At 35.8% G+C, this 26,810-nt stretch overlaps 1 protein-coding gene across 1 annotated transcript; it reads right to left on the bottom strand.

Moving 5' to 3' along the window:
• Positions 1 to 20,758: 20,758 nt before the first annotated feature.
• On the bottom strand, positions 20,759 to 26,597 carry LOC114403377 (probable pectate lyase 8). The gene is made up of 7 exons (XM_028366306.1): positions 26,376 to 26,597; positions 25,855 to 25,914; positions 24,779 to 24,853; positions 22,478 to 23,120; positions 22,260 to 22,363; positions 21,769 to 21,907; positions 20,759 to 21,654 (listed from the first exon to the last, which is right to left on the bottom strand). The coding sequence occupies exons 1-7, from the start codon at positions 26,477 to 26,479 to the stop codon at positions 21,433 to 21,435; spliced, it is 1,347 nt and encodes a 448-aa protein (XP_028222107.1). The 5' UTR covers positions 26,480 to 26,597; the 3' UTR covers positions 20,759 to 21,432.
• Positions 26,598 to 26,810: the final 213 nt, after the last annotated feature.

Below are 26,810 nucleotides of genomic sequence, written 5' to 3'. Positions count from 1 at the left end.
TTTAACGAGCCTAGGACTAGGGACATGCTTGCCTTGGGTTTTGACAGTGTAGAAGCAAAAGCTTCATGATGAATCAAAAGTAATTCAAAGGTGTTTTGATGATAACAATGATGATAACAAAAGATGATGACAAAGGTGATGACAAAAAGCTCAAAGATCAATCAAAGAACAACTCAAGTGAATCAAAGATCAATCAAAGAACAACTCAAGTGAATCAAGAACAATTCAAGAGTTCAAGAATCAAGAAGAATTCAAGACGCAAGAAGAAAGTTTAGAATCAAGAATCAAGATTCAAGGTTCAAGATCTCAAGAATCAAGATTCAAGGTTCAAGATCTCAAGAATCAAGAGAAGGCTTAATCAAGATAAGTATGAAAAGTTTTTCTCAAAAATTGAGTAGCACATGATTTTTCTCAAAACATGTTTACCAAAGAGTTTTTACTCTCTGGTAATCGATTACCAGATTGTTGTAATCGATTACCAGTAGCAAAATTGTTTTGAAAAAGTTTTCAAATTAAATTTACAACGTTCCAATTAATTTCAACAGGCTGTAATCGATTATAATGTTTTGGTAATCGATTACCAGTGCCTTTGAACGTTGAAATTCAAATTCAAATGTGAAGAGTCACATCCTTTCACATAAAAGCCTTGTGTAATCGATTACACTGATTTGGTAATCGATTACTAGTGACTGTTTCTGAATAAATCAAAAGATGTAACTCTTCAAAAGGTTTTTGACTTTTTCAAATTGGTTTTAAGTTTTTCTAAAAGTTATAACTCTTCTAAATGGTCCTCTTGGCCAGACATGAAGAGTCTATAAATGCAAGGCTTTGATTTGCTTTTCAATACACTTTTACAAGCCTTGAATCTCGTTGAATTTCTTATTCTTCTTTGTACAAAAAGCTTTCCAAAGTTTTCTGATTTTCTAAACCTTGAAAACTTGTGATATTCATCTTTTCATTCTCTTCTTCCTTTGCCAAAAAAGAATTCGCCAAGGACTAACCGCCTGAATTCTTTTTGTGTCTCTCTTCTCCCTTTTCCAAAAGAACAAAGGACTAATCGCCTGAATTCTTTTGTGTCTCCCTTCTCCCTTGTCAAAGAATTCCAAACGACATAGTCTGAGAATTCTTTTGATTCTTCCCATTCCCTTATACAAAAGTGTTCAAAGAACTAACCGCCTGAGAATTATTTTGTATCCCCATTCACAAAGTATCAAAGGTTTAACCGCCTGAGATCTTTGTCTTAACACATTGGAGGCTACATCTTTTGTGGTACAAGTAGAGGGTACATCTACTTGGGTTTGACTGAGAACAAGAGAGGGTACATCTCTTGTGGATCAGTTCTAGTAGAGGGTACATCCACTAGGGTTTCAAAGAGAACAAAGGAGGGTACATCCCTTGTGGATCTTTTCTTGTAAAAGGATTTTTACAAGGTTGAAAGAAATCTCATGGACCGCAGGTCGCTTGGGGATTGGATGTAGGCACGGGTTGTTGCTGAACCAGTATCAAAACTCTTGTGCATTTTTTTCCTTCTTCCCTACTATTTTACTTTCCGCTGTGCATTTAATTTCCGCTTTTACTTTCTGTTAAGTTTCTCTTCTACTCCTCATTCTCTTAACAATTTAGTAAAAGCCTTAGAAGAGTAATTTTTAATTAGTAAAGGTTTAGGAATAATTAATTCAACCCCCCTTCTTAATTATTCTGAGGCCACTCGATCCAACAAGTGGTATCAGAGCAGGTTTCTTGTAGAAAGTGTAACCACTTCAAGATAGATGGCCTCCTCAAATTCCCTATTTCCTGAAGTAAATTCCATTCACAGACCACCCATTTTCAATTGGGAGGGTTACCATTATTGGAAAACCCGCATACAAATATTCATTGAAGCCATAGATCTAAATATTTGGGAAGCAATAGAATTAGGACCACATATACCCACTATAGTAGATGTAAGCACAAGCACTACAACACAAAAACCTAGAGATAAGTGGACAGAAGAAGATAGGAGAAAAATCCAGTACTTTAGAGTGTCAAATTGTACTAATGCCAAGGATATGTGGGATACTCTCCAGTTAACCCATGAAGGAACCACAGATGTAAAAAGGTCTAGAATAAATACCCTTACCCATGAATATGAATTATTTAGGATGAACCCAAATGAAAATATCCGCAGTTTGCAAAAAAGATTTACACATATAGTAAACCATCTTGCATCTTTAGGAAAAATGTTTCCTAATGAGGATTTAATTAATAAAGTCTTAAGATGTTTAAGTAGGGAATGGCAGCCCAAGGTAACTGCTATTTCTGAAAGTAAAGACCTTTCTTCCATGTCTCTTGCCACTTTATTTGGTAAATTGTAAGAACATGAGATGGAACTTCAACGCCTCAATCAGAATGAAGAAAATGACAAAGAGAAGAGAAGCATAGCCCTTAAAGCCTCATCTTCAATACAAGAAGAAAACGAAGAAGAAGATTCAGATGATGAAGAAGATTTTTCCTTCTTTATTAAGAAATTTCATAAATACATCAAGAAAAGAAGAATTGACAGGCGTCAAAATTTCAATAATGGAAGAAAATCACAAGATGATTCTCAAGTCCTTAGGTGTTACAAATGCAACCAAATTGGTCACATCAAGGCCAACTGTCCGTCAAATGAAGAATGGTCGGAGAAAAGTGAAAAGAAAAGATTTGACGAAAGAAGAGCTAAGAAAGCATACATTGCATGGGATGACCATGATTCATCCGATGGTTCAGAAAAGGAGATTAATCTTCTAACCAAAGATTATGAAAGTGACGAGAACATCTCTCAAGGATGAAAAACAAGGAGAAAAAGCATGATCCTCATCTTTAAAGATTTAGACACTTCAATCCTGAAAAAAGTAATATCAAAACCATTATCTTATTAAAATTTCTCTTAAAGTTGAAATTTTTATTCAAACAATTTGATTATGATGACTAACAATTCTTTATTTGTTTGTCTTTTGATTGTTTGAAATCATGAGTATATTTGCTTGATTGATTTCATCTTGTTTGCATAAAATATTCATTCATATATTTAAGTAAAATCAATATTCTTCATACTTGTGTTTTGATTTTTTTTGACAAAATTGATTATCTTCATGTTTTAATGTTTTTGCATGATATGATATGTGAATTACATGATTGAGAATTATTCATAAACTATTTTCAAATATATTTTTCATAAAAATAAATATATTTTGATAGTAATTCAAAACTTCTTCTCTCCAAGAAAGCCTTTTGTTTTTTTTGTTTTTCTGGCTAAAATAACCACTGGTAATCGATTATCATAATAGTGTAATCGATTACAAGCAGTTATTTCTGGCAATGTTGTTCTCTGGTAATCGATTACCATTTTTGTGTAATCAATTACAACGCGTCCCTGCACCTATATATTCAAATTTCAAATTCTGAAACCTACAACTCCTCACTCTCTCGAAAACCCTCGCCCCCAATTTTTATTCCAGCCATATCTCACTCAATTCTTGACCAAATTTCTTCCCACAAAGCCCAAACTTCATCTTTTTTCAATCTCTTTCATTTGAACCGATTGAAATCCCGAAAAAACTCCTCAAATGGTGGAACCATCGAAGAAGAGGAAAGGCACTTCGAGTCGGAGTCAACGGCATTTCGGGTCACAGGAAACCCCAATTCCTCCCTCCATTCCCTCTGGATCATTGTTCTAATCAGAGGAACAGCGTATATGGTACACAAACCTCTTTTCCTCTCGTTCCATTATGGACCCAAAATTCATAGATATGGAGTTCTTCTCAAATGAGAATTTTGAATGCTTTCAAGCATTTGAAAACTCGAATTTTATTCCATTCATGTCTCTGCAATTACCTGTTTATTCTGAACAAGTCAAAGCTTTCTATTCTAATATAAAAATCCATGAATGTACCCTAATGTCTGAGGTTTATGGGATTGAGATGGTCATTGACCAATCCTTATTTTATGATTTAACAAAATTGCCTAGTGAAGGTGTGCCTTTTGAGGGTGCACTGATTGATGATTGGAAATTCGATTTTTTTGTGCATGATGCCCGCTGGTTGGTTTGCACCAACCAAGCGGATATAACCGGAAGGCTTCTTGCCGGTTAATTGGCTTTTGAAAGTTGCATCCTCCATTACCTTATTGTTCTCATTTTGCTTCCTAGATCTTCAAACCTTGCCCAGGTTTCTGAAGAAGATCTCATTGTCATGTGGGCCTTTCATAAAGGTTTACAAATTGATTGGGCACACCTTGTTAGATATCGCATGCATAAGGCATTGCGATTGAATGCCCCATTGCCTTATCCTCATCTTGTTACCCTTTTCCTTCAACACTTCAACATCCCTCTTGATTCTGAACCCTATGTTCCAATCAAGAGATCATTCCTTATAGGCGCTTTAGTCATAGCATCCTTTGGTTATATTAAGGAGCATGATGGCTCTTGGATAAAGAAGGGTGCTAGAAATGTTGGTGAAGAAGGACATGAGGGTGAAGATTCATCTCTTTTTTTGAAGATTATGGACATGTTTAATGGTCTTCAAACCTTTGTTGGTGAGAGGTTTGACACTTTGGAATTGCAAGTGGATATGTGCTTCAATGAAATGGAGTCAAGAATCACAAAGGTTGAAGAAGATGTGTCTTACATTCGTTCAAGCTTCGATCTTCCACCACCGCCGCCACCATCATCTTAGATTTCTATTTTAATATTATTAGTACTTTGATTTTCAGCCTTGTAATTTGGCTATATTAATATAGTATTTGAACAATTTACTATTTCCTTATTTGCATGGTATGGTTGAACAAGTATGTTATTTGGCTATGTGGATTTTATAGTTAATCTATTTATGATTGTTGCTTCATGGTTCTTACTTCATGACTTGGTTGATGGTTTTTCATAAATGTTGTTTGAATGTTTAGTTATATTTGCATACTTAAATTTTGATACGCACTTTGGCTTTTTGTTGATGTCAAAGGGGGAGAGAAATGAGATTAAATCAAGAAATCACATGAGTAATCAATTTAATTTTAAGATAAGCACAAATTCAAAAACAAAGGGGGAGAATTTATGTGAGTGATCGACTAGGAAAAAGTGTGTGTGTGTGTGTTTCTTGATTTCAGAAGTTGTCATCATCAAAAAGGGGGAGATTGTAGAAGCAAAAGATTCATGATGAATCAAAGGTGATTCAAAGGTGTTTTGATGATAACAATGATGAGAACAAAAGATGATGACAAAAAGCTCAAAGATCAATCAAAGAACAACTCAAGTGAATCAAAGATCAATCAAAGAACAACTCAAGTGAATCAAGAACAATTCAAGAGTTCAAGATAAGAATCAAGAAGAATTCAAGACTCAAGAAGAAAGTTTAGAGTCAAGAATCAAGATTCAAGGTTCAAGATCTCAAGAATCAAGATCAAGATTCAAGAATCAAGAGAAGGCTTAATCAAGAAAAGTATGAAAAGTTTTTCTCAAAAATTGAGTAGCACATGATTTTTCACAAAACATGTTTACCAAAGAGTTTTTACTCTCTGGTAATTGATTACCAGATTGTTGTAATCGATTACCAGTAGCAAAATTGTTTTGAAAAAGTTTTCAAATTGAATTTACAACGTTCCAATTAATTTCAAAAAGTTGTAATCGATTACAATGTTTTGGTAATCGATTACCAGTGCCTTTGAACGTTGAAATTCAAATTCAAATGTGAAGAGTCACTTCCTTTCACATAAAAGCCTTGTGTAATCGATTACACTAATTTGGTAATCGATTACCAGTGACTGTTTCTGAATAAATCAAAAGATGTAACTCTTCAAAAGTTTTTTGACTTTTTCAAATTGGTTTTAAGTTTTTCTAAAAGTTATAACTCTTCTAAATGGTCCTCTTGGCCAGACATGAAGAGTCTATAAATGCAAGGCTTTGATTTGCTTTTCAATACACTTTTACATTCATTCAATCAATCTTTTACAAGCCTTGAATCTCTTTGAACTTCTTCTTCTTCTTTGTACCAAAAGCTTTCTAAAGTTTTCTGGTTTTCTAAACCTTGAAAACTTGTGCTATTCATCTTTTCATTCTCTTCTCCCTTTGCCAAAAAGAATTCGACAAGGACTAACCGCTTGAATTCTTTTTGTGTCTCTCTTCTCCCTTTTCCAAAAGAACAAAGGACTAACCGCCTAAATTTTTTTGTGTCTACCTTCTCCCTTGTCAAAGAATTCAAAACAACACAGTCAGAGAATTCTTTTGATTCTTCCCATTCCCTTATACAAAAGTGTTCAAAGGACTAACCGCTTGAGAATTCTTTTGTATCCCCATTCACAAAGTATCAAAGTGTTGGATCGAGTGGCCTCAGAATAATTAAGAAGAGGGGGTTGAATTAATTATGCCTAAAACTTTACCAATTAAAAATTACTCTTTTAAGGCTTTTACTTTTGTTGTTAAGAGAATATGGAGTAAAAGAGAAACTTAACGGAAAGTAAAAGCGAAAATTAAATGCACAGCGAAAAGTAAAAGAGTAGGGAAGAAGGAAACAAACACACAAGAGTTTTTATACTGGTTCGGCAACAACCCGTGCCTACCTCCAGTCCTCAAGCGACCTGCGGTCCTTGAGATTTCTTTCAACCTTGTAAAAAACCTTTTACAAGCAAAGATCCACAAGGGATGTACCCTCCCTTGTTCTCTTTGAACCTAGTGGATGTACCCTCCACAAGAGATGTACCCTCTTTTGTTCTCAGTAAAACCCAAGTAGATGTACCCTCTACTTGTGCCACAAAGGATGTACCCTCCAATGTGTTAAGACAAAGATCTCAGGCTGTTACACCTTTGATACTTTGTCAATGGGGATACAAAAGAATTCTCAGGCGGTTAAACCTTTGAACGCTTTTGTATTAGGGAATGGGAAGAATCAAAAGAATTCTCAGACTGTGTCGTTTTGAATTCTTTGACAAGGGAGAAGGGAGACACAAAAGAATTCAGGCGATTAGTCCCTTGTTCTTTTGGAAAAGAGAGAAGAGAGACACAAAAAGAATTCAGGCGGTTAGTCCTTGGCGAATTCTTTTTGGCAAAGGGAGAAGAGAATGAAAAGGATGAATAGCACAAGTTTTCAAGGTTTAGAAAACCAGAAAACTTTAGAAAGCTTTTGATACAAAAGAAGAAGAAGAAAAACTTCAAAGAGATTTCAAGGCTTGTAAATGATTGTAAGAGATTGATTGAAAATGCAAAACAAAGCCTTGCTTTTATAGACTCTTCATGTCTGGTCAAGAAGGTCATTCAGAAGAGTTATAACTTTTAGAAAAACTTAAAACCCATTTGAAAGAGTCAAAACCTTTTTTGAAGAGTTACATCTTTAGATTTTTCAGAAACAAACACTGGTAATCGATTACCAAATATGTGTAATCGATTACACAAAGCTTTTGAGTGAAACAATGCGACTCTTCACTTTTAAATTTGAATTTCAACGTTCAAGGACACTGGTAATCGATTACCAAAACATTGTAATCGATTACAGCCTTTTGAAAATATTTGGAACGTTGTAAATTCAGTTTGAAAACTTTTTCAAACTCTTTTTTCTACTGGTAATCGATTACCAGAGAGTAAAAACTCTTTGGTAAAGGTTTTGCCAAAAACTCATATGCTATTCAAAGTTTTGAAAAACTTTTTAATACTTATCTTGATTGAGTCCTTTCTTTATTCTTGAATCTCTAGTCTTGAATCTTGATCTTGATTCTTGAGATCTTGAATCTTGAATCTTGAATCTTGATTCTTGATTGTAGACTTTCTTCTTGAGTCTTGAATTCTTCTTGATTCTTGAACTCTTGACTTGTTCTTGATTCACTTGAGATGTTCTTTGATTCACTTGAGTTGTTCTTTGATCTTTTGAGCTTTTTGTTCATCACCTTTGTCATCATCTTTTGTTGTCATCATTGTTATCATCAAAACACCTTTGAATCATTGTTGATTCATCATGAAGATTTGCTTCCACACAAAGGTTTAACCGCCTGAGATCTTTGTCTTAACACATTGGATGCTACATCCTTTGTGGTACAAGTAGAGGGTACATCTACTTGGGTTTGACTGAGAACAAGAGAGGGTACATCTCTTGTGGATCAGTTCTAGTGGAGGGTCCATCCACTAGGGTTTCAAAGAGAACAAGAGAGGGTACATCCCTTGTGGATCTTTGCTTGTAAAAGGATTTTTACAAGGTTGAAAGAAATCTCAAGGACCGCAGGTCGCTTGGGGACTGGATGTAGTCACGGGTTGTTGCCGAACCAGTATAAAAACTCCTGTGTATTTGTTTCCTTCTTCCCTACTCTTTTACTTTCCGCTGAGCATTAAATTTACGCTTTTACTTTCTGTTAAGTTTCTCTTCTACTCCTCATTCTCTTAACAATTTAGTAAAAGCCTTAGAAGAGTAATTTTTAATTAGTAAAGGTTTAGGAATAATTAATTCAACCCCTCTTCTTAATTATTCTGAGGCCACTCGATCCAACAGACAGGCCTGTAGGTCTGCAATAAGGCTTACCAAGGATAAGCCTTGGGTTTTGTGAACCCTAGAGACTTACCAAGTGTAGACCTTGGGTTTGACGATCCTTTGGAGAAATGACCAGAGAATTATCTATCCTGTGTTTTTTATGGGACTCACCAAGGGCAAACCATGGTTTAACGAGCCTGGTGTATGCAGAGCACGTGTCATGCTCTTGCATACATGTCATTCATGGACTAGCATGTACTGAAATCGTAGTTTCGTGCTCTTGCACACATGTCACTCGTGAAGTGGCATATATTGGAGTCGTAGTGGTGTGCTCTTGCATATGTGTCACCTGTGGAGTGGTATGTACAGGAGACATGGTGGCGAGCTCTTGCATACGTGTCACTCGTGGAGTGGTATGTACTGCAGACGTGGTGGCATTGTAAAAGCTAAGCTTCATGATGAATCAAGATTGATTCAAAGATGTTTTGATGATAACAAAGATGATGACAAAGGTGATGACAAAATGCTCAAAGCTCAATCAAAGAATGAGTTCAAGATGTTCAAGATAGAATCAAGAACACTTCAAGATTCAAGAGGAAAGTTGAAGAACACTTCAAGACTCAAAAGGAAAAGTTGAAGAACACTTCAAGATTCAAGAGGAAAGTTGAATTCAAGAATCAAGATTCAAGGTTCAAGCTTCAAGAATCAAGATCAAGATTCAAGACTCAAGATTCAAGAATCAAGAGAAGGCTTAATCAAGATAAGTATGAAAAGGTTTTTTCAAAAACTTAGTAGCACATGGATTTTTCTCAAAACATGTTTACCAAAGAGTTTTTACTCTCTGGTAATCGATTACCAGATTATTGTAATCGATTATCAGTAGCAAAATGGATTTGAAAAAGTTTTCAACTGAATTTACAATGTTCCAATTGATTTCAAAAAGCTGTAATTGATTACAATGTTTTGGTAATCGATTACCAGTGCCTATGAACGTTGAAATTCAAATTCAAATGTGAAGAGTCACATCCTTTCACATAAAAACTTTGTGTAATCGATTACACTGATTTGATAATTGATTACTAGTGATTGTTTCTGAGTAAATCAAAAGATGTAACTCTTCAAATGGTTTTTGACTTTTTCAAGTTGGTTTTAAGTTTTTCTAAAAGTCATAACTCTTCTAAATGGTTCTCTTGACCAGACATGAAGAGTCTATAAAAGAAAGACTTTGTTTTGCATTTAAAAATCAATCTTTCTATCAATCCAATCAATCTATTACAATTCTTTACAAGCCTTGAATCTCTTTGAACTTCTTCTTCTTCTTTGTGCCAAAAGCTTTCCAAAGTTTTCTGGTTTTCTAAACCTTGAAAACTTGTGTTATTCATTCTTTTCATCTCTTCTCCCTTTGCCAAAAATAATTCGCCAAGGACTAACCGCCTGAATTCTTTTGTGTCTCCCTTCTCCCTTGTCAAAGAATTCAAAATGACACAGTCTTAGAATTCTTTTGATTCTTCCCTTTCCCTTATACAAAAGTTTTCAAAGGACTAATCGCCTGAGAATTCTTTTGTAGCCCCATTCATAAAGTATCAAAGGTTTAACCGCTTGAGATCTTTGTCTTAACACATTGGAGGGTACATCCTTTGTGGTACAAGTAGAGGGTACATCTACTTGGGTTGTTGATTGAGAACAAGAGAGGGTGCATCTCTTGTGGATCAGTTCTAGTGGAGGGTACATCCGCTAGGTTCAAAGAGAACAAGGGAGGGTACATCCCTTGTGGATCTTTGCTTGTAAAAGGATTTTTACAAGGTTGAAAAGAAATCTCAAGGACCGTAGGTCGCTTGGGGATTGGATGTAGGCACGGGTTGTTGCCGAACCAGTATAAAAACTCTTGTGTGTTTGTCTCTTTCTTCCCTTCTCTTTTACTTTTCGCTGTGCATTTTAATTTCCGCTTTTACTTTTAGTTAAGTTTCTCTTCTACTCCTTATTCTCTTAACAACATAAGTAAAAGCCTTAGAAGAGTGAATTTTTAATTAGTAAAGGTTTAGGAATAGTTAATTCAACCCCCTTCTTAATTATTCTGAGGCCACTTGATCCAACAGGCATGCTCTTGCATACATGTCATTCATGGATTGGTACGTACTGCAGACATGGTGCTCTTGCATACGTGCCACTTGTGGGGTGGCACATAGTAGAGTCAAAGTAGCGTGCTCTTGCATACGTGGCACTTTTGAGGTGGCATATGCTGGAGACATGGTGACATGTTCTTGCATACGTGTCACTCGTGAAGTGGTACGTACTAGAGACGTGGTGGGAGTTTGGAGCATCTCCTAGATGATATTCTTAAGGTGTCCGACCTTCTTGGTGCTGGCCAGCTTGGAGAGCAGGATAACTCTAGTGTTGCTTTCCCTGGGGATATAGTACATTTTGAAACATTTGAAATTGTTAATGAGAGTCTTCGCGATGTGATAGTACTTGAGCAACACTGTTTCCTTGGTCTGGTATATGTTGGCAACCTGTCCATGGACAAGTTGGGAGTCTATGTAGCATCGCAACTTCTTAGCTCTGACTTCTCTTACTAGCTTCAAACCTGCAATGAGCACCTCTTACTCTACTTGGTTGTTTGAGGCTCTGAGGTTAAGCTTGAGGGCTTGTTCTAGAGTGATATTGTCGGGACCTTCAAGGATGATCCCTGCCCCGCTTCCTTACACGTTGGAGACACCGTCAAAGTAAAAGGTCCACCAATCTAGGTTGGCTATGTCGTTTCCAACGAATTTTGCCATAAAGTCAGCCATGAGTTGTGTCTTCATAGGGCCGGGTGATTCGTATTGGATGTCAAACTCTGAAAGTTCTACAGGCTAGGCCATCATCCTTCCTACAAGTTCAAGCTTTCTCAAAACCTTCTTTATGGGGTAGTTCGTCTTGACTACCACTTGATGACTCTAGAAGTAGGGCCTAAGTCGTCGACCCGAGGTAATGAGTTCTAGTGCCACCTTTTCTATCATTTGGTAGGACTTATCGGCATCATGAAGTATACGGCTAGTGAAATAGATAGGGAGTTGGTGCTTCCCTTCCTCTTGTACAAGGGCTGAGCTAACAACTTTGTCAGCTACTGAGAGATATAGAAGTAGGGGTACCCTTGGCCTGTGTTGACTCAAAATTGGCGGTATGACTATGGTCTTCTTGAAAGCCATGAAAGCTTGTTCGCAAGTCTCATCCTATAGGAAGGGCTCAGTTTTCTTGAGTAGTTTGTAAAATGGCTTTGCCATTTTGGCAAGCTTCGAGAGGAACCTGGACAAGAATGCTAGCCTACCATTCAGCTTTTAGACTTCTTGGATGTTGGTCGGGCTATGCATCTCCAGTATGATAGTGCATTTGTAGGAGTTGGGTTTAATCCCCTAGTGAGTGATCATAAAGCCGAGGAACATGCCTCCGCCTACCCCGAAAGTACATTTTTCAAGGTTAAGGCACATGTCATATTTGCGGAGTTCCCTGAAGACTTCTTCTAGGTCGGTCACATGCTAGGTTATGCTTTAAGACTTAATAACCATGTCGTCCAAATATACCTTGACGTTTCATCCGATCTGTTGTTCAAAGACTCGGTCCATTAGTCGTTGGTATGTAGCGCCTGTAGTTTTTAGGCCAAAAGGCATGACCCTATAGCAAAAGTTGTCATCTTCAATGATAAATTTCATTTTCTCCTCGTTTGGAGGATGCATCCTGATCTGGTCAAATCCGGAGTAAGTGTCTAAGAAGCTTAGCACTTGGAACCCAGACCCTCAATTGACTAGCTTGTCGATGCTGGGCAGAGGGAATGCGTCTTTGGGGCACGCCCTATTCAAATCAATGTAGTTGGTGCACATTTGTCATTTGCCGTTGGCCTTTTTTACCATGATGACATTGGTGAGCCAAGTAGAATACCTAACTTCTCTTATGAAGCTTTCATTAAGGAGTTTGTCGACTTCTTCTTTGATGGCTTTACGTCATTCTTCTCTCATCTTCCTTTTCTTTTGTGATATTGGTTTGGCCTTGAGACAAATAGCAAGTTTGTGGTAGATTATGCTGGGATAAATTCTCGGCATGTCAGCTGACTACCAAGCAAAAAAATCTGTATTCCTGTGTAACACGTCGATGATGCACCAGTGCTCATGGCTTGTGAGGTCCTTATTGAGCCGCGTGCACTGCTTGGGTTTAGGTATGAGTTGCAGCTTGACAAGTTCTTTGATGGTTTTTAGGCCTCTGTTAGCGGTGTCATCTCACGGATCTATGTCGAATTCATCACCAAGGCTTGCTTGGTAGACGATCAGGGCTCAGATTTGAGACCCTTTGTCCATGCTCATGACTCGAGTGCCTTTAGTCATTGTTAGGTGAGGCATGGTAGGCTCCCTGGTGAGAGGATATGGTGCTATCTTTAGGCTATCCACATAGTAGTATCATGCTTGCTTTTGGTTTGCCTTAACAGTTATAATTTCCCCTATCAGGGTAGGGAATTTCATTTTCAAATGGGGCGTGGAGACTACGGCTTCAAGCTCGTTAAGTGTGCTCCTACGGGTTAAAGCAAAGTATGTTGTGTCTGCATCAACCAATAGATATATTATGGTGAAGCTCTTAGAGAGCTTGCCTTGACCGAAGGTGGTCATCAAGTCCATGTAGCCTCTAGTCTCTACTATCTCGCCTGCAAATCTGAGGAGTGGACCGGCGTGAGGGTGGACAGTGTTGGGGGAGACTTTGAGTCTTTGAAAAGTCTTCCAATGCTGGATATCAGTGGAATTTTCCTAGTCGATAAGAACCCTGGGCACCATGAAGTTTGCAATGATGATGGAGACAACAACGAGGTCATCATGGTTGACAGGGTTGGTACCCTTGAAGTTCCTATTCATAAAGGTGATAGGAAAGAGACTCAGTTCTAGTGGTGCATCGAAAAAATTAATGCCGATGTCCCCGATGTTGTAAAGATGGCATTTTCGGGACAGGCTGGAATGTCCACTATAGGAAAATCCGTCCGTAATGGTGTTGATTACACCTCTAATTTGTTGGGCAGATTCCTGCTCTTGTGGAGGTTGTCGCTCACACTATTGTTGTTGGTGTCTTTGTCTACCTCGGTCTTCTGCTATTTTGCTATTCTTTTGTCTGCTTCATGGTTCCTATGTTGCTCTTCTTGGTGTCCTCTGGGTCTTGCTCCTACTTGGTGGTTGTCTAGTCGCTTAACAAATTGGACAAAGTACCGAGCCTATATAGGTTCTTCTATCTTATCCTTTAAGGCCTAGCAGTCTTCTATGTTATGACAAATATCGCGATGATATCTGCAGTATTTGGTTGTGTCTGACCCTGGCCTAGGAGGTTTCATCAGGGGTAGCCTAATGGGTACCTCCAAGTTGAAAGCTTCTTCCAAAATCATTGTGTAATTGGCCATTAGGGGTGTCTAACGCTCGTACTTGGGCCCGTTGGGGAGAGGGTGGCGCTTGTCTGGCTTGTGCCTCTTGCCCAACTTATGTAAGTCAGTCTTAGTTTCTCACTTGTCGTGCTTCTGTCGGGCTTGTTAGGCTTCATTCCTGAATTTGGACATTTCTTCCATCTAGATGTAGCCTCTAGCTCGTTCACACAACTCATCCATGCTACCGGGGGGGGAGTTTGCATAGACTGTTCGCAAACTTGTCGAGGCGTAGAGCAAAAAGCATGGAATACAACGCTACCTCGGGGTTAAGATTTCAGATCTAGACGGCTGTGTATCCAAATCTATCCATGAATTTTCTGAGAGACTCGTCGTCTACTTGTCACACACTGGCCAAGGCAGTTGAGGTCATGCGGTGAGATCTGCTGGTTGCATACTAAACATTGAATCGTTCGATGAGGGTGTCAAAGTTGTTTATCGACCTAGGTGGAAGTCCACCGTGCCAGGTCAATGTCGCCCCCTTAAGGGACGATGGAAAGACACAACATAGAATCACATCGTTATTAGTGTAGAGGTTCGCCTGAGTCTGGAAGGCATCTAGATGCTTGTCTGGATCTATTGTCCCATCGTACCGCTCGAGGTTAAGCGATTTCCACCCCAATGGTATGTCTATCTCCATAATAGGGTCGACAAAGGATGTTGACACGTAGTCTGCCCTGTTGGACAATGCATATGGGAGAGACTTAAGCCATTTGCAGTATTGACTATGCATCGATGGTGTGATTCCCCTTGGGTGCACTCAGACAATGTGTGAGTAGAGTGTTCGTCACCCTGGGGACGTCTAACATGAGCCTCCAGCTGATTATGGTCAACCTTTAGCTTTCTCAGCTCCTCCTCAAGGCATCGCTTCATTTTTGCAATGTGGGTTTGGAGTTGTTATAGAGTATCTGTGTCTATCATAGTTGTCGGGTGAGGAAAGCAGTCTTCGAGAGGGGTCTCACGTCTAAGGCTAGACTGAGTGCTAACCATGGATGAACAAGAGAGAGTTGACAAGAGATCGTAAGGTATGTTTTATCGCGGCCCCACAATGGGCGCCAAATGTTCTTACCAAAATCCAGAGCTAGGGTACGTTAGGGTGGACTTGGCCAAAGTGGACTCCAGGACTTTACACGTTCGGTTTGAGGATGGCCTTTATTGAGAGGACAAGAGGGGAGACTTGTAAAACAAATAACTCTAACGCTCAGGTAATAATATGAGTTAGGAGATACAGCATGTGTATGCTTAAATAAGGCTTGTTGCTCGTGTGCTGAAGTGTGTGAATGATCGTGCAGAGGGTTTGATGGAACTTGATATTTATAGGAATGGAGCGTAGCTGTGGTTCCTTGTTTGTAGGGGTTGTTATAGCCTTTCAAATAATTCTCGGCTTATAGATAATAATCGGGAGCTAGCAGATCATGTTAGAGATAAACTATAGCTTATAGGTAAAAGCTAGAAGATAATTGTACCTTGTAGATAATGTGTAGCTTTGTAGATAATTAACTACCTGCCAATAGATAAATATATTCGAATATTAATATGTTAGAAATAACCTGTCAATTGGGAAGTCTGGCTGTTAAGGGTCGAGTGTCCGCATTCCTGTTACAGGGTTGACGTGGAGGATTCACACGTGTCTCAGAATATCATATAAGATGTCATGTATATTTTGTGGGTCATAAACAATACAATTACGAGCTTTCGCATAGTCATATTCCATACGTTAACATTTAAAGCTCCTGTAGCAATATGTAGGATGGCCATAGATCGGTTTAATTTAATTCCATGTCGAATCAGAGTAATTTTTTTAAAATATAATGCACTTTAAATATGAAATGTAGGTCTAAAATATAACTATTTAGTCATAAAATATATCGAACCGAAATATATTAATAATTTCAATTAGGTTAATTGATTATGTGATTTTTTTGTTATTCGAAGAAATCTAACATAAATATAAAAAAAATTATAATAATTCATATAACAAACAAACTCAAACTAAACTTATATCGTTTGACCTGCATAGAATTAGGAAATTTTTTTTAACAAGGTGGATGAGTAGTATTGTAGAAGTTTACATCAAAATAAACAGTTTCAAACTAGATTTTAAAGCCCATTTGCACCTCACACGATCTGAAAATTTCTTCAATGGAATCATTGATTGATAACCAAATTACTAATAGAGCTGCTAGCATTTATTCTTATGAGACCACAAGACAAACCCTAACAAATCTAATGTTTCACATCGTGAGATCCAAATTCGCCTCTCTGATTAATAACAATAATCATTAGTTACCATTTGTAAAAAAAGAAATGCTGTTTCTTGAAATCCAAAAATAAAATCTTATAGGGTGGGGTCCCTGTTGGCTCTTATGGGATAATTATGATATAATTTCGAATGTGTCTAAAATTTTCTTGAGCCCCTCACTCTCACACAAAGCTGTCTAGCATAATTATAATAGTGAAGGGTTGTAAAAAGAAATGAATCCTTCTACTTTTTTATATATTCAATATTAAATATATTTTGTATTTTTAAGATATTAAATATATTTTTAATACTTTTCTAATAAGACAGTAAGAAATATGTAAGAAAATATAACAATACTCAAAAGAATAAAACTTAAAACACTGTTTGATATATATATATATATATATATATATATATATATATATATATATATATATATATATATATATATATATATATATATATATATATATCGTGTTATGATTCAGAATCACATACTATTTGATAATTTATATATGTTAACTTTTAATACAAACTTGAGAAAAACACACACTCCGTGTCTAATTATTTTTTTTTTTCATGTTTTTAAATAAAAAGAAAAATAATAAAAGTTAGTGAATAATTTGTAAAGGTAATTATAGGAATGAAATGGTAATTTACAAATGTAGTTATAAAAACAAAATGAGCATAAAAATATATCCATCAAAACACCTTATTTCATTTATATTTAGTTATAGATTATTAAAATAAAATTCCAATTCTAGACACCTTATTTCCTTTATATACAGTTATAGATTATTAAAATAAAATTCCAATTCTAAGTACATAATAAAACTAAAAACATTTAAGCATCTAAATCTATGATTTATCAAAGCAAACAAAAAATACATCTATGATTTATCAAGCAAACAAAAATAGAGGGATACCTTAACGTAATCTGAAAGGGTTCTCTGCAGATATCTTACGTTGGTCTGTGAACCATTAACCCTTTGAATTGAACTTTGAAGGTTCTTCTTTGGCAGTGTTGATTGAAGCTTTTTCTCTGTGGGGACCAATAGGACTAGGACTATCCATTAACCATTGTCGGTGCAACAAATTTCGATTAACCCCTTCTTGATTATTCTTTTTTCTTTTTCTTTCTGATGTCTGATTATTCTTTTTTTGTTCTGACCTTGGCATCAAAATTACCATTGAGTTGGAACATTGCAACACGGTCCCAAATTTTGCCAAAAGAGTATTATGACTTAACTTTTTTCTCTACGTACCATTACAATTTTCAACAGACAACTTTTCCTGTATGTTTCCACCCCATATTTTCAGACTTTTTTTTTTATTTAAAACTTCAAAATCAGTCTTCTTGAGTTACATTTACTGTTACACGCGTTACTGTTACACGCGTTATCATAGGAAAAAATGTGAAATATTTTTTGTGTTAAACAGAACATTTTGTACTAGGATATTCTGTTTTCACTATGTTTAAAATTTCCATGAGTCGATAATTACGCAACACGAGTCAAATAAGTTTCTAACTATGTTAGGGTACACATGTGGTTACTAATCGAAAAAAAAAAATTGTCTGTTGTCTTCTGTTTAAAAGGAAAACTCTAAAAACACACAATATGGAGACATCATGTGGTTTTTTTCCATAAATATATCTTTTTTTTATTTTTTTCAATCTAAATTACTTTACAATTTAATTTTCAATATACATTACTTGAGACTTTTTCTCTCTTTTTTGTTTTTTTTAATTTAAAATATTATAAAATATAAATATTATATTATATAATTTTTTAAATTGGTTTTAAAATTACTTTTTTATTAAATTAAATTTTATAATTTTGTTTTTTATTTTTTTAAAGAAAATGATATTATTAAATATAATTATTTTTGTTTTATTATTTAATTTACTTAACATATTTTTTAGGTGAATATTTTTATTTAAAATCTGAATTATTTTTAATATAATTATATTACTAAATATAATTAGTTTATTTATGTCATTAGATTTAATTAAAAAATGAGAAGATTTTTTATTTAACAACTTATTTATAAAAGAACATTATATTGCATTATCAATAAAATACTTAAATAATTACACTTGGCTAAGGAAAAATTTAAGATGGAGATATGTTAGGACAATTGTCATTCTCTCTCTGCTTGGATCAAGACCCTACTGATCTCGTTCATATTTTTTGGGTGACAGCAAAAAATAATTGCTAATTAAATATCTTTAAAGATATTTTAATATATTTTTATTATAAAAAAATAATCCATATTTAGTAGTTATCAATATCTTTTGGATATTTTAATCTTTTCTTTTTCATATCTGCAGGCCATAAATAATAAAAATATCAATTCTTATCACTTAAATAAAAAATAACTACTAAATAAATATTTTTAAAGATATTTTCAATATATTTTATTTAAAGATATTTTTAAAGATATTTTTAATATAGTAGTTACTACTCTTTGAAATTTTATTTTATGTCTATTGTATAAGATAGATGTATTAATTTTTTTTTACTGTGTTTTTTAGTTTATTTTAATGATATTAACTAATTTTTTTATTTTATTAATTAACAAACATAACAAAAAAATATATCAACAGCACATAAATTTAACTACAAAAGTACATACAAAGTAACTAAAAAATTGTACTCTAATTTTATCCAATTTTTTTATTTTTCTTTACCTGTATATCTTTTCTTTTAAAAAATAAAAAAACAAAATTATAACACTTAATTTAATAAATAAGTAATTTTAAAGTCAATTAAAAAATTATATAATATAACATTTATATTTTATAATATTTTAAATTAAAAAAATAAAAAGAACAGAGAAAGTCCCAAGTGTATATTGGAAATTAAACTATAAAGTAGTGTAGATTAAAAAAAATATGAGAGAAAAGGTGTATTTACTAAAAAAAACCACATCCTGCTCTTTCCTTTGTTACCCGAATGAGAGGTGGCTCCTTCAACACAAATGCCAATATCATGGCATCACTTCGGAGCTAGACATTAATTTGTACCAATCTTGGAACATCAAGAAAACGAAAGGGCCTAAATGTTTAATTCAAGCAACTACTTCGAAGTCACATCTTCAAGAAAAGGATTCAAGATACCAACAATAATGTTAATACCGATGTTCCCCAGAGGTCATTAGATACGAATCATACAATGGTGTTGTTTAATTGAAATAAAATTCCATTCACTGGCAAAACATATCAACAAGATCTAGCTTAATTGATTAACTTACATAAGTTATTATAAATCTCTAGTCCTTATCTACGATTTCTATGGATAAAAAAAGATAGCAAAACTCAATTTGGATCATCTAATTAAAAATCATATGGTATAATTAGACTACTTTGAGTTATGCAATTGTAAGTTAATGGTAGGAAGTAGTGGTATACATGGCGAATTTCCAAGGAAAAAAATGCAGCGTTGGAAAGTGAATGGACAAGTTTCCTAACAGAAACCCCCCATGTGAACTGTAACCCAATTTTGGCCAAGAACTACCCACATGCCATATGGGGCCCTATCTCACATGCAAGTGAGGTATAGTCTTTATTACAAATCTAACCATGTGCATTGAGCATTCATCAGTGATCATCAGTATCTCTGTTTAGCACTGTCCATTGCTCTCTCCGCAGGCATTTACTAGGTGCCTCCAACCAGTTGTGACGGGGCAGAACAAAGACAAAGACATTTGAACAAGCCAATTTGATTAGCTCATTTCAATTACCATGTTGGGGGCTTTCAGAAATTAAACACCTCTTACATTCTAGTAAAAGTTAACTTAAGTCAAAGAGTATTTACTTGTTGACCCGTGATAGACTCATATCCCTTGTTGCACAGTGACTTTTTGTGGAGAGTAAGAGTAGTGATTACAGTCCTGCCATCTGGCACAATTAGTCACTTTTAAAGTTAATTATCATTAGATATTTCAATAATCTTGTGATGTTAACTTATTGATCACTTGCAAGACATATTTAACTATTAGTCATTTTACACGTATAAATATGGTGAACTTTGTCTTTTAAGTTATTGAGGATAAATGAATGTGATTATCTTCTATTATCGACATGTATTTGTTACACTAATGATTAAATTTGTCTCATAGGTAGATAATAGTGTTGTCAAGTTATTGAAATGTATAAGGATAGTTAATTGTGCAAGGTGAAAAATTCTGGCGGGATATTGATCATTTTTCTTTTGTGGAGGTTAGCTTCCCAATTAATACTACTTTCTTGGATGCCTTAAGAGACTTTAATTGTTACACACGCTCGTTCTGCTATGTATTGCATAGTCGAAAAATTGGGAAACAAAACTAACTGTAGAAGGATAGTTGAAATCATGGCATGTCTTGTTCATAATTTCACCCATGATAAAATCTCTTAAATCGCTTGTTAGCATTGCATCATTTTGTTGGGGGACAATGTAAGTAAAAGGGGTCATCATGTTAATTAGAAAGATAATGACGGAGGGAGGATCATGTGGTGCACATGAACGAATCGCACATGTTGGTAGAGAAGCGAACACTGGCAGATATGTTTAATGGTTTACAACCATAATTGCATAACAAAAGCAAAGATTACTTGCAAAGGCAAAAAAAAAGAGGCTAAAAAGGTGAGAAAGTTAAAAAGCAACACCACAACTATTACAATTCCATAATCGTCCTTGATAAAGTGTTTCCATGTAACTAGACTTTGACAATCATGCTTTTTTTGCTTGTATAATTAACTAACAAAACAAATAGTAAATTAATAACAGGGGGGTAAAAGAAAAATCATATTGGACTCATTCAATTCAAATCCTATAAAACTGAAAATGATTGAACAGTATGTAAGGAGACATGAGAAAAATATGCATATGAATTGGTGTGGGGGGGGGGGGGAGTTGATGAGATGGGAAGGACCAAAGGAAGAAAAAGGCAAAAAAAAAAGAGTAAGAATGAAAAAGGGAAGAAAACAATGGATGGCGCTTCTGCACCTGCTCCTACAATTGCATTGCTTGTTTCAGCTGGAGCAAGTCGAGCAGCTAAGGTTGACCAACAACAATACACACGGTGTGGCAAAGGGGTAACACATAAAACCATATTGACATGTGTAATTTAATGTACACTTGTCAAGAATACTGCAGGATATGATGATGGAGGTGTGAGGAAAGAAAGCAATGGATTATGGATATATGATGATGATGATGTTCTACTATAATATGGTAAAACCTTGAGAATCAAACAACAAAAGAAAAATAATGGATGACCTCTTTCATTCACATGGTTGTAGTTGATGATAATATATGCTAGCACTGACTGCCTCTTTTGCAACCTAGTGCACCAGCATTGGAAGTCATGGAACCAACCATGGAAGAAGATTTTGCTCCTAAGCTAGAGGCTCTTGCATAGCTTGCTGAGGCTCCAGCACCAGATGGTGTGAAATAGGCGCCATTCAGCAACAAATCTCCCTCTGACCTCCAATTCCAACCCTTCCACTGACTTTCTGCTGTTTCCACTCTCTTTGTCACCTGTGTAACATAACACCAAGTTTTTTTTTCTATCAGTTGGTGAAACTTGCTTAACTAAAAGGTGATTAAATTTTCACCATCGCATGGATAGGTTGACTGATTGTACTATTATACCTCCTTGGCAAAACGGTTAGTAGGAGCATTGTATCTGTTGCCCTGGCTGTTGATGGTGGGATTAGCACTTCCACCAATAGCATACATCTCCCAGTGAGTGTAGTCATTGTTCACCACGTGGAAATATCCATGTCTACAACTGCATTATTCATGACCAATCTTGTGTTAGATTAACTCATAATAATATTCCACCTCTGATTTAAAATAGGAGGGGACAAAATAGCCCTATCCAGTTGTTGATTGATTTCAACGGATATACCATCTGGTCCCTTATAACTAATTCTTCTACAAAAAATTATGATTTCCTTAAACCGAATGAGAAAGCTTAAAAACAAAATTAATGCACCAAAGAGGGTTGCTGCTAGTCTGCTACTCCACCAGACCAACCTATCTTGTGGTAACATTTATTTGCATTTAAGGCGCGCACACACAGAAAAAAAAAAGGGAAACAAAAGGGGGGTCTCAATGCAAAAAGTGACATTAAATATTACCGTGGCATTCTCTGGATAAGTCCCTCTCCAAAATGGTTGTATGCGATGGTCACTTGCATCTGCTTGTCTCTTGTGTAAGAGTCACTGTGGCCCAGCAGAATCACCTGAATTTGAAAAGAAATAAGACAACAACTTAAGCCATGATGCAACAACAAGAAGGGGAAAAGTGCAGTTTGACACAGAGAAAACAGAAGCACTGCAGTGAAAAGTAGTAGTACCTCATTGTGGTGGGTGAAGTGGTTGTTGGAAATAGTTATGGCTGTTGAGCCTAGGACAGCATCCACAAGGCCATCAGCACAGTGTGACAAGGAGTTGTGGTCAACCCAAATGTGGCTTGAGCCAAATATGGAGATGGCATCTCCATCAGCCATTGTCCTCCAACCAAAGTGGGTTGGGGAGCTTCTCACCATAGCATTTCCAGTAGGTTTGCAATCATGAATGTGCAAGCCATGGATGATGACATTGGTAACAAACTGAATTGTGATGCATGCTCCATTAGCAATGTGCACATTGACTCCTCTACCATCAATTGTCTTGAAGCTGTTCATGATCAGCTCTTGTTTCAGCTGAATAACCATGTCCCTCTTGAACACAATCCACAATGGCTTATCCTGGATCACAGCATGGCGAAGAGTGCCGGGTTTCGGGTTCACGGGGTCATCATCCCTGGGGTCAGTCACCACATAGAATTTTCCATCACGGCCACCGATGGCGTTTCGGCCAAAACCAATGCCACAATCTGCAAGACGCTTCCGGTTGCGTTGCCAGTTGGGGTCGCAACGCCAGCAATCATCAATGGGGTTGCCAGTTCCACAAGAGAAAAATCCCAACTTCCTCCTCTCTGTGCTGTTTTGGATGCTCCTGTAAAATATCAACATTGTTTCCTCAATGCCATCAGTGTCAAAACTACAATCTTATATTTGGTGTTATATATACAAGCTCAATCAAAACTACTCTTATCCAATTTCAATTGCTTCCAACATTAATAGTTTAATACCATGCCAAGATGTGTTACAAACTGAACAACATTGATTGTTTTCATAATGCCATCAATCTCAATTGTCAAACATAATCTTTAAATGTTATTCAAGCTCAATCAAATTACTCTTTAAGTTTTCATATGATATCCAATTTTGTTTGCTTCCAACATTAATAGTTGAATACCATTACAAGATGTGTTACAAATTGAAACAACATTGTTTTCATAATGCCATCAATGTCAATTGTCAAACTACAATCTGTATTTGGTGTTATTCAAGCTCAGTCAAACTACTCTAAGTTAGTTCTCATATGATATCCAATTTTGTATGCTTCCAACATTAATAGTTTAATACAATGCCAAAATGTGTTACAAATTGAACACATTTGCAGATGTACTAGGAAAGTGTTCGTGTTTCCTGTGCAGTATGTAAATGCTTTTAAAAGGTTCTAGCCTTTGTAGAGGTAGCAAATAATTAGGTCTAACCTCGATAGGTAGAGTCATCTAACAAGAATAAAATAAAAGCCCTAGGATTCTTACCCAAGATAAAACTTTTTAATAAATCTTTTTGAGCTTTTGTAGAGGAAACAAACAATGTCAAAATTAATTATTTATCCATGTGATGAGTGAAGACAAAAGGAATTTTCACAAGTGTAACGGCAAAATATTCTTTGCTTTTTCCTGGAATAGAAGATATTGTAAATATGCTTTTCTGTCATGACATGGATCTGGACCCCAAATATGCAGCTGTGGTCACATTACAAGGAATCAACAAACACAAGGTAAAAAAATTTGTAAACAAACAAAATTCAACCACACATGAAGCACCGAAAAGTTTGATCATGCAGAGCAACACCGCTAGAAGCTGCAACTGTTTTTAATTGCAGAGAAAGAGTTGTGCCCGGAAGTACAACAACACATTTATGAAGAAACATTAATTAATTTACTTATAGGCAAAGGATTAGGTTTATAATGACATGCAAAAGAATAATGAGCGTGAAAGAAGGGTATATAACTATATATTATATATCATGAGAAAGTGCAGGTGACTGAAGCATGAAAAGTAGAGAGAGAGACACCATGACCAAAATTATAGCTGGTCAGTGACACAAGGTAACGTTTTTAACTTGACATGCCACAAAAGGGTAAACAAGAAGAAAAGCGTAAGCGTCAAAAATTCAAATTCATTCAACTATGACAAAAATCAGGAAAGTAATGTGGCACAGAAAAATGGGTGAGTTGGGGGGTAAAGTCTAAAGAGTTAGGTCTCATTTCTCAAAGGGATGGTTATGAGTGCCACCAATTACAGTACACACCACTACCCTACCCCCATTACACCAAATAATAGTCCCCCCTCCACGTGAATATTAAATTAATATAAAAATAAGTATAAATAAAACATTATAGATAATTATAGGTGCATGTAGTTTTTTTTTTCTCTTTTGATTTAATTCATTTGCTTAGCTATGAATGGACATTGTAACAAGACTTGTCTGTGGTGAAAATGTAGTGAGAGAGAGAGAGAAAGATAGGGACCCACATCTCAACCATTGAAACCACTTCCTCTGGGTTAGCCACTGCAGCTTGTTCATTTAATTTCTCAGCCTCTTTTGCCCTGAAAAAAAAAAACAGTTACAACACAATCACAATCATAACGAATAAATAAACAAACAAACTATACTATTTCAATGCATATATAATTTCACTAGATATGCTTTTAGTTATAGGTGCCATAAGACAACATTAAACTTTATATAATAATTCAGTTTTTCTTATAATAACCAAAATTTCACTGCTAAAGATAGCAGCATAAAATAAACTACCTCTTTTGCTGAATATTGGAAGCAAAAATTACAAAAATACGTTTACACTATTAGAGTCGGTAATTGTGACATATTAACTATAGCTATAGTCCTTTTCGTACTATATTGAAATAATTAATAAATACAAAAAGAGAAACAAATTGTTTACCCCAAAACAAATAAACGCCTATTTTAGAAAAAAGAAAATGACAGGAGATTGTAACGACAATTAAAAAAAGGAAAAATAAAAAATAAACAAAGACAACTTGTCGGTGAGATTTGAGTGAGTTCCGTAACCATATTTAACACCGTAAGAAGTAAAATAGTAAAATAAAAAAAAAATAAAAAAGTAAAAACCGTTAAACTTAAAGAGCTTTCTCAAGACAGAGAAATATAATATTTAATGATTTATCTTATCCTCTGAAATAGAATGACCAAAATACTCCTTCAGCCAACATATTATAGATTTTTAGGACACACTTTGGAGGGTAGTTTTGGAAATGCAAAAAAAGTTTGTTGACGGTTAACTAACTCTTTAATGGTGTGGGGAGTTATATTATTGCTTTTGCAGAACACTCGACAAAGAGAAAACAGAGAGAAGCGGCAAGGGAATCCGAAGAACGAACATAAGCGAATAAACGATCCAGATCGAGAGCATCAACGATTTTTCGACGGCAGTGATCGTTAGTTGCGGTTACTAAAAATACAACGGCCGAGAGTTAAAGTTGGAACTCGGAACGAACGGTCCAGATTAACCGGAGTTTCGAGAAAGAGGAGGATAAAGAATTTTTAACGTTGGAAAAAGGACACTAACCTCTCCGCCATTGACGAGTTCGTCAAGCTCGGCAACCTGTGTCTTTCAACTTCAAGATTCCTATAACCCAAAAAAAAAAAATGGGTCAGAGCAAGATCTTCGATTTCTCTTCTGTTTCAGTGGATGAATATGCATAGAATGTGTCAATGAAGTGAATGTTTGAGTCAAATGAATAAGAATGAAAAATGGGTTTTCAATTTGATACGTGAAATTGAGATTTTCATTTTTCCCTTTCAGAAACCAAACAAGTCACAATGTGGTTCTTAATCCAGAGACAAAGAAACTGTACTTAACTTGTTTCTACTTTTCACTCTAAAAACTACTTTTCATTTTGGAGATCCCAGATTGCCAAGTAATATGACCAAAACAGTGTATATAAATGACTCGCAAGCCTCACTTAAAGCAAAAGCAGAAAACACCACAATGCAGCTCAAAGAAACAAAAGAAAACAAACTCAACACAGAAAACAAAGAAAAAAAATGCTTTCGACACTGAAACAGAGTTTGTGCGTGTGTCTCAACCTGAGGTCAGAGATCTGTGGTGTAGCCATAGCTTCTTCTCGAATAAGCAGCGCCAGAAGCAAGAAGACGACCCATTTTGTTGCAGAAGAAGAAGAAACCGCCATTGCAGAAAGTTGAATTCCCCTCGCTCTCAGTGTGTGTGTTGTTGCTTTGGTGTGAGAGAATGTTGAAGAGAGAAAGAGAAGAGAGAGAGAATTGGGTGGAGTGGACTCAGAAGGTTCCAACATAACGGTTTTTTATAGACACTAAACCCACAAACGCCCAACCCTTTCACGCCGTTACTTAACTGATCGTTTTTCTTGTTTCGGTCTTCGCCGTCCCTCTCACGCCGTTAACTAACACCACTCACTAGTCACTGGTTGTTGTTGCTTTTGGCTTTTGCTTTTTTCTGCTCCTTCCTTCTATTTCTTTAACCAATTAACCACCCTCTCTGTC

Source organism: Glycine soja, chromosome 20 (assembly GCF_004193775.1).
Source record: "Glycine soja cultivar W05 chromosome 20, ASM419377v2, whole genome shotgun sequence".
Lineage (NCBI taxonomy): Eukaryota > Viridiplantae > Streptophyta > Magnoliopsida > Fabales > Fabaceae > Glycine > Glycine soja.
The sequence above is the reverse complement of the archived record's forward strand: the minus strand, read 5'-3'. Positions and strand labels throughout refer to the sequence as shown.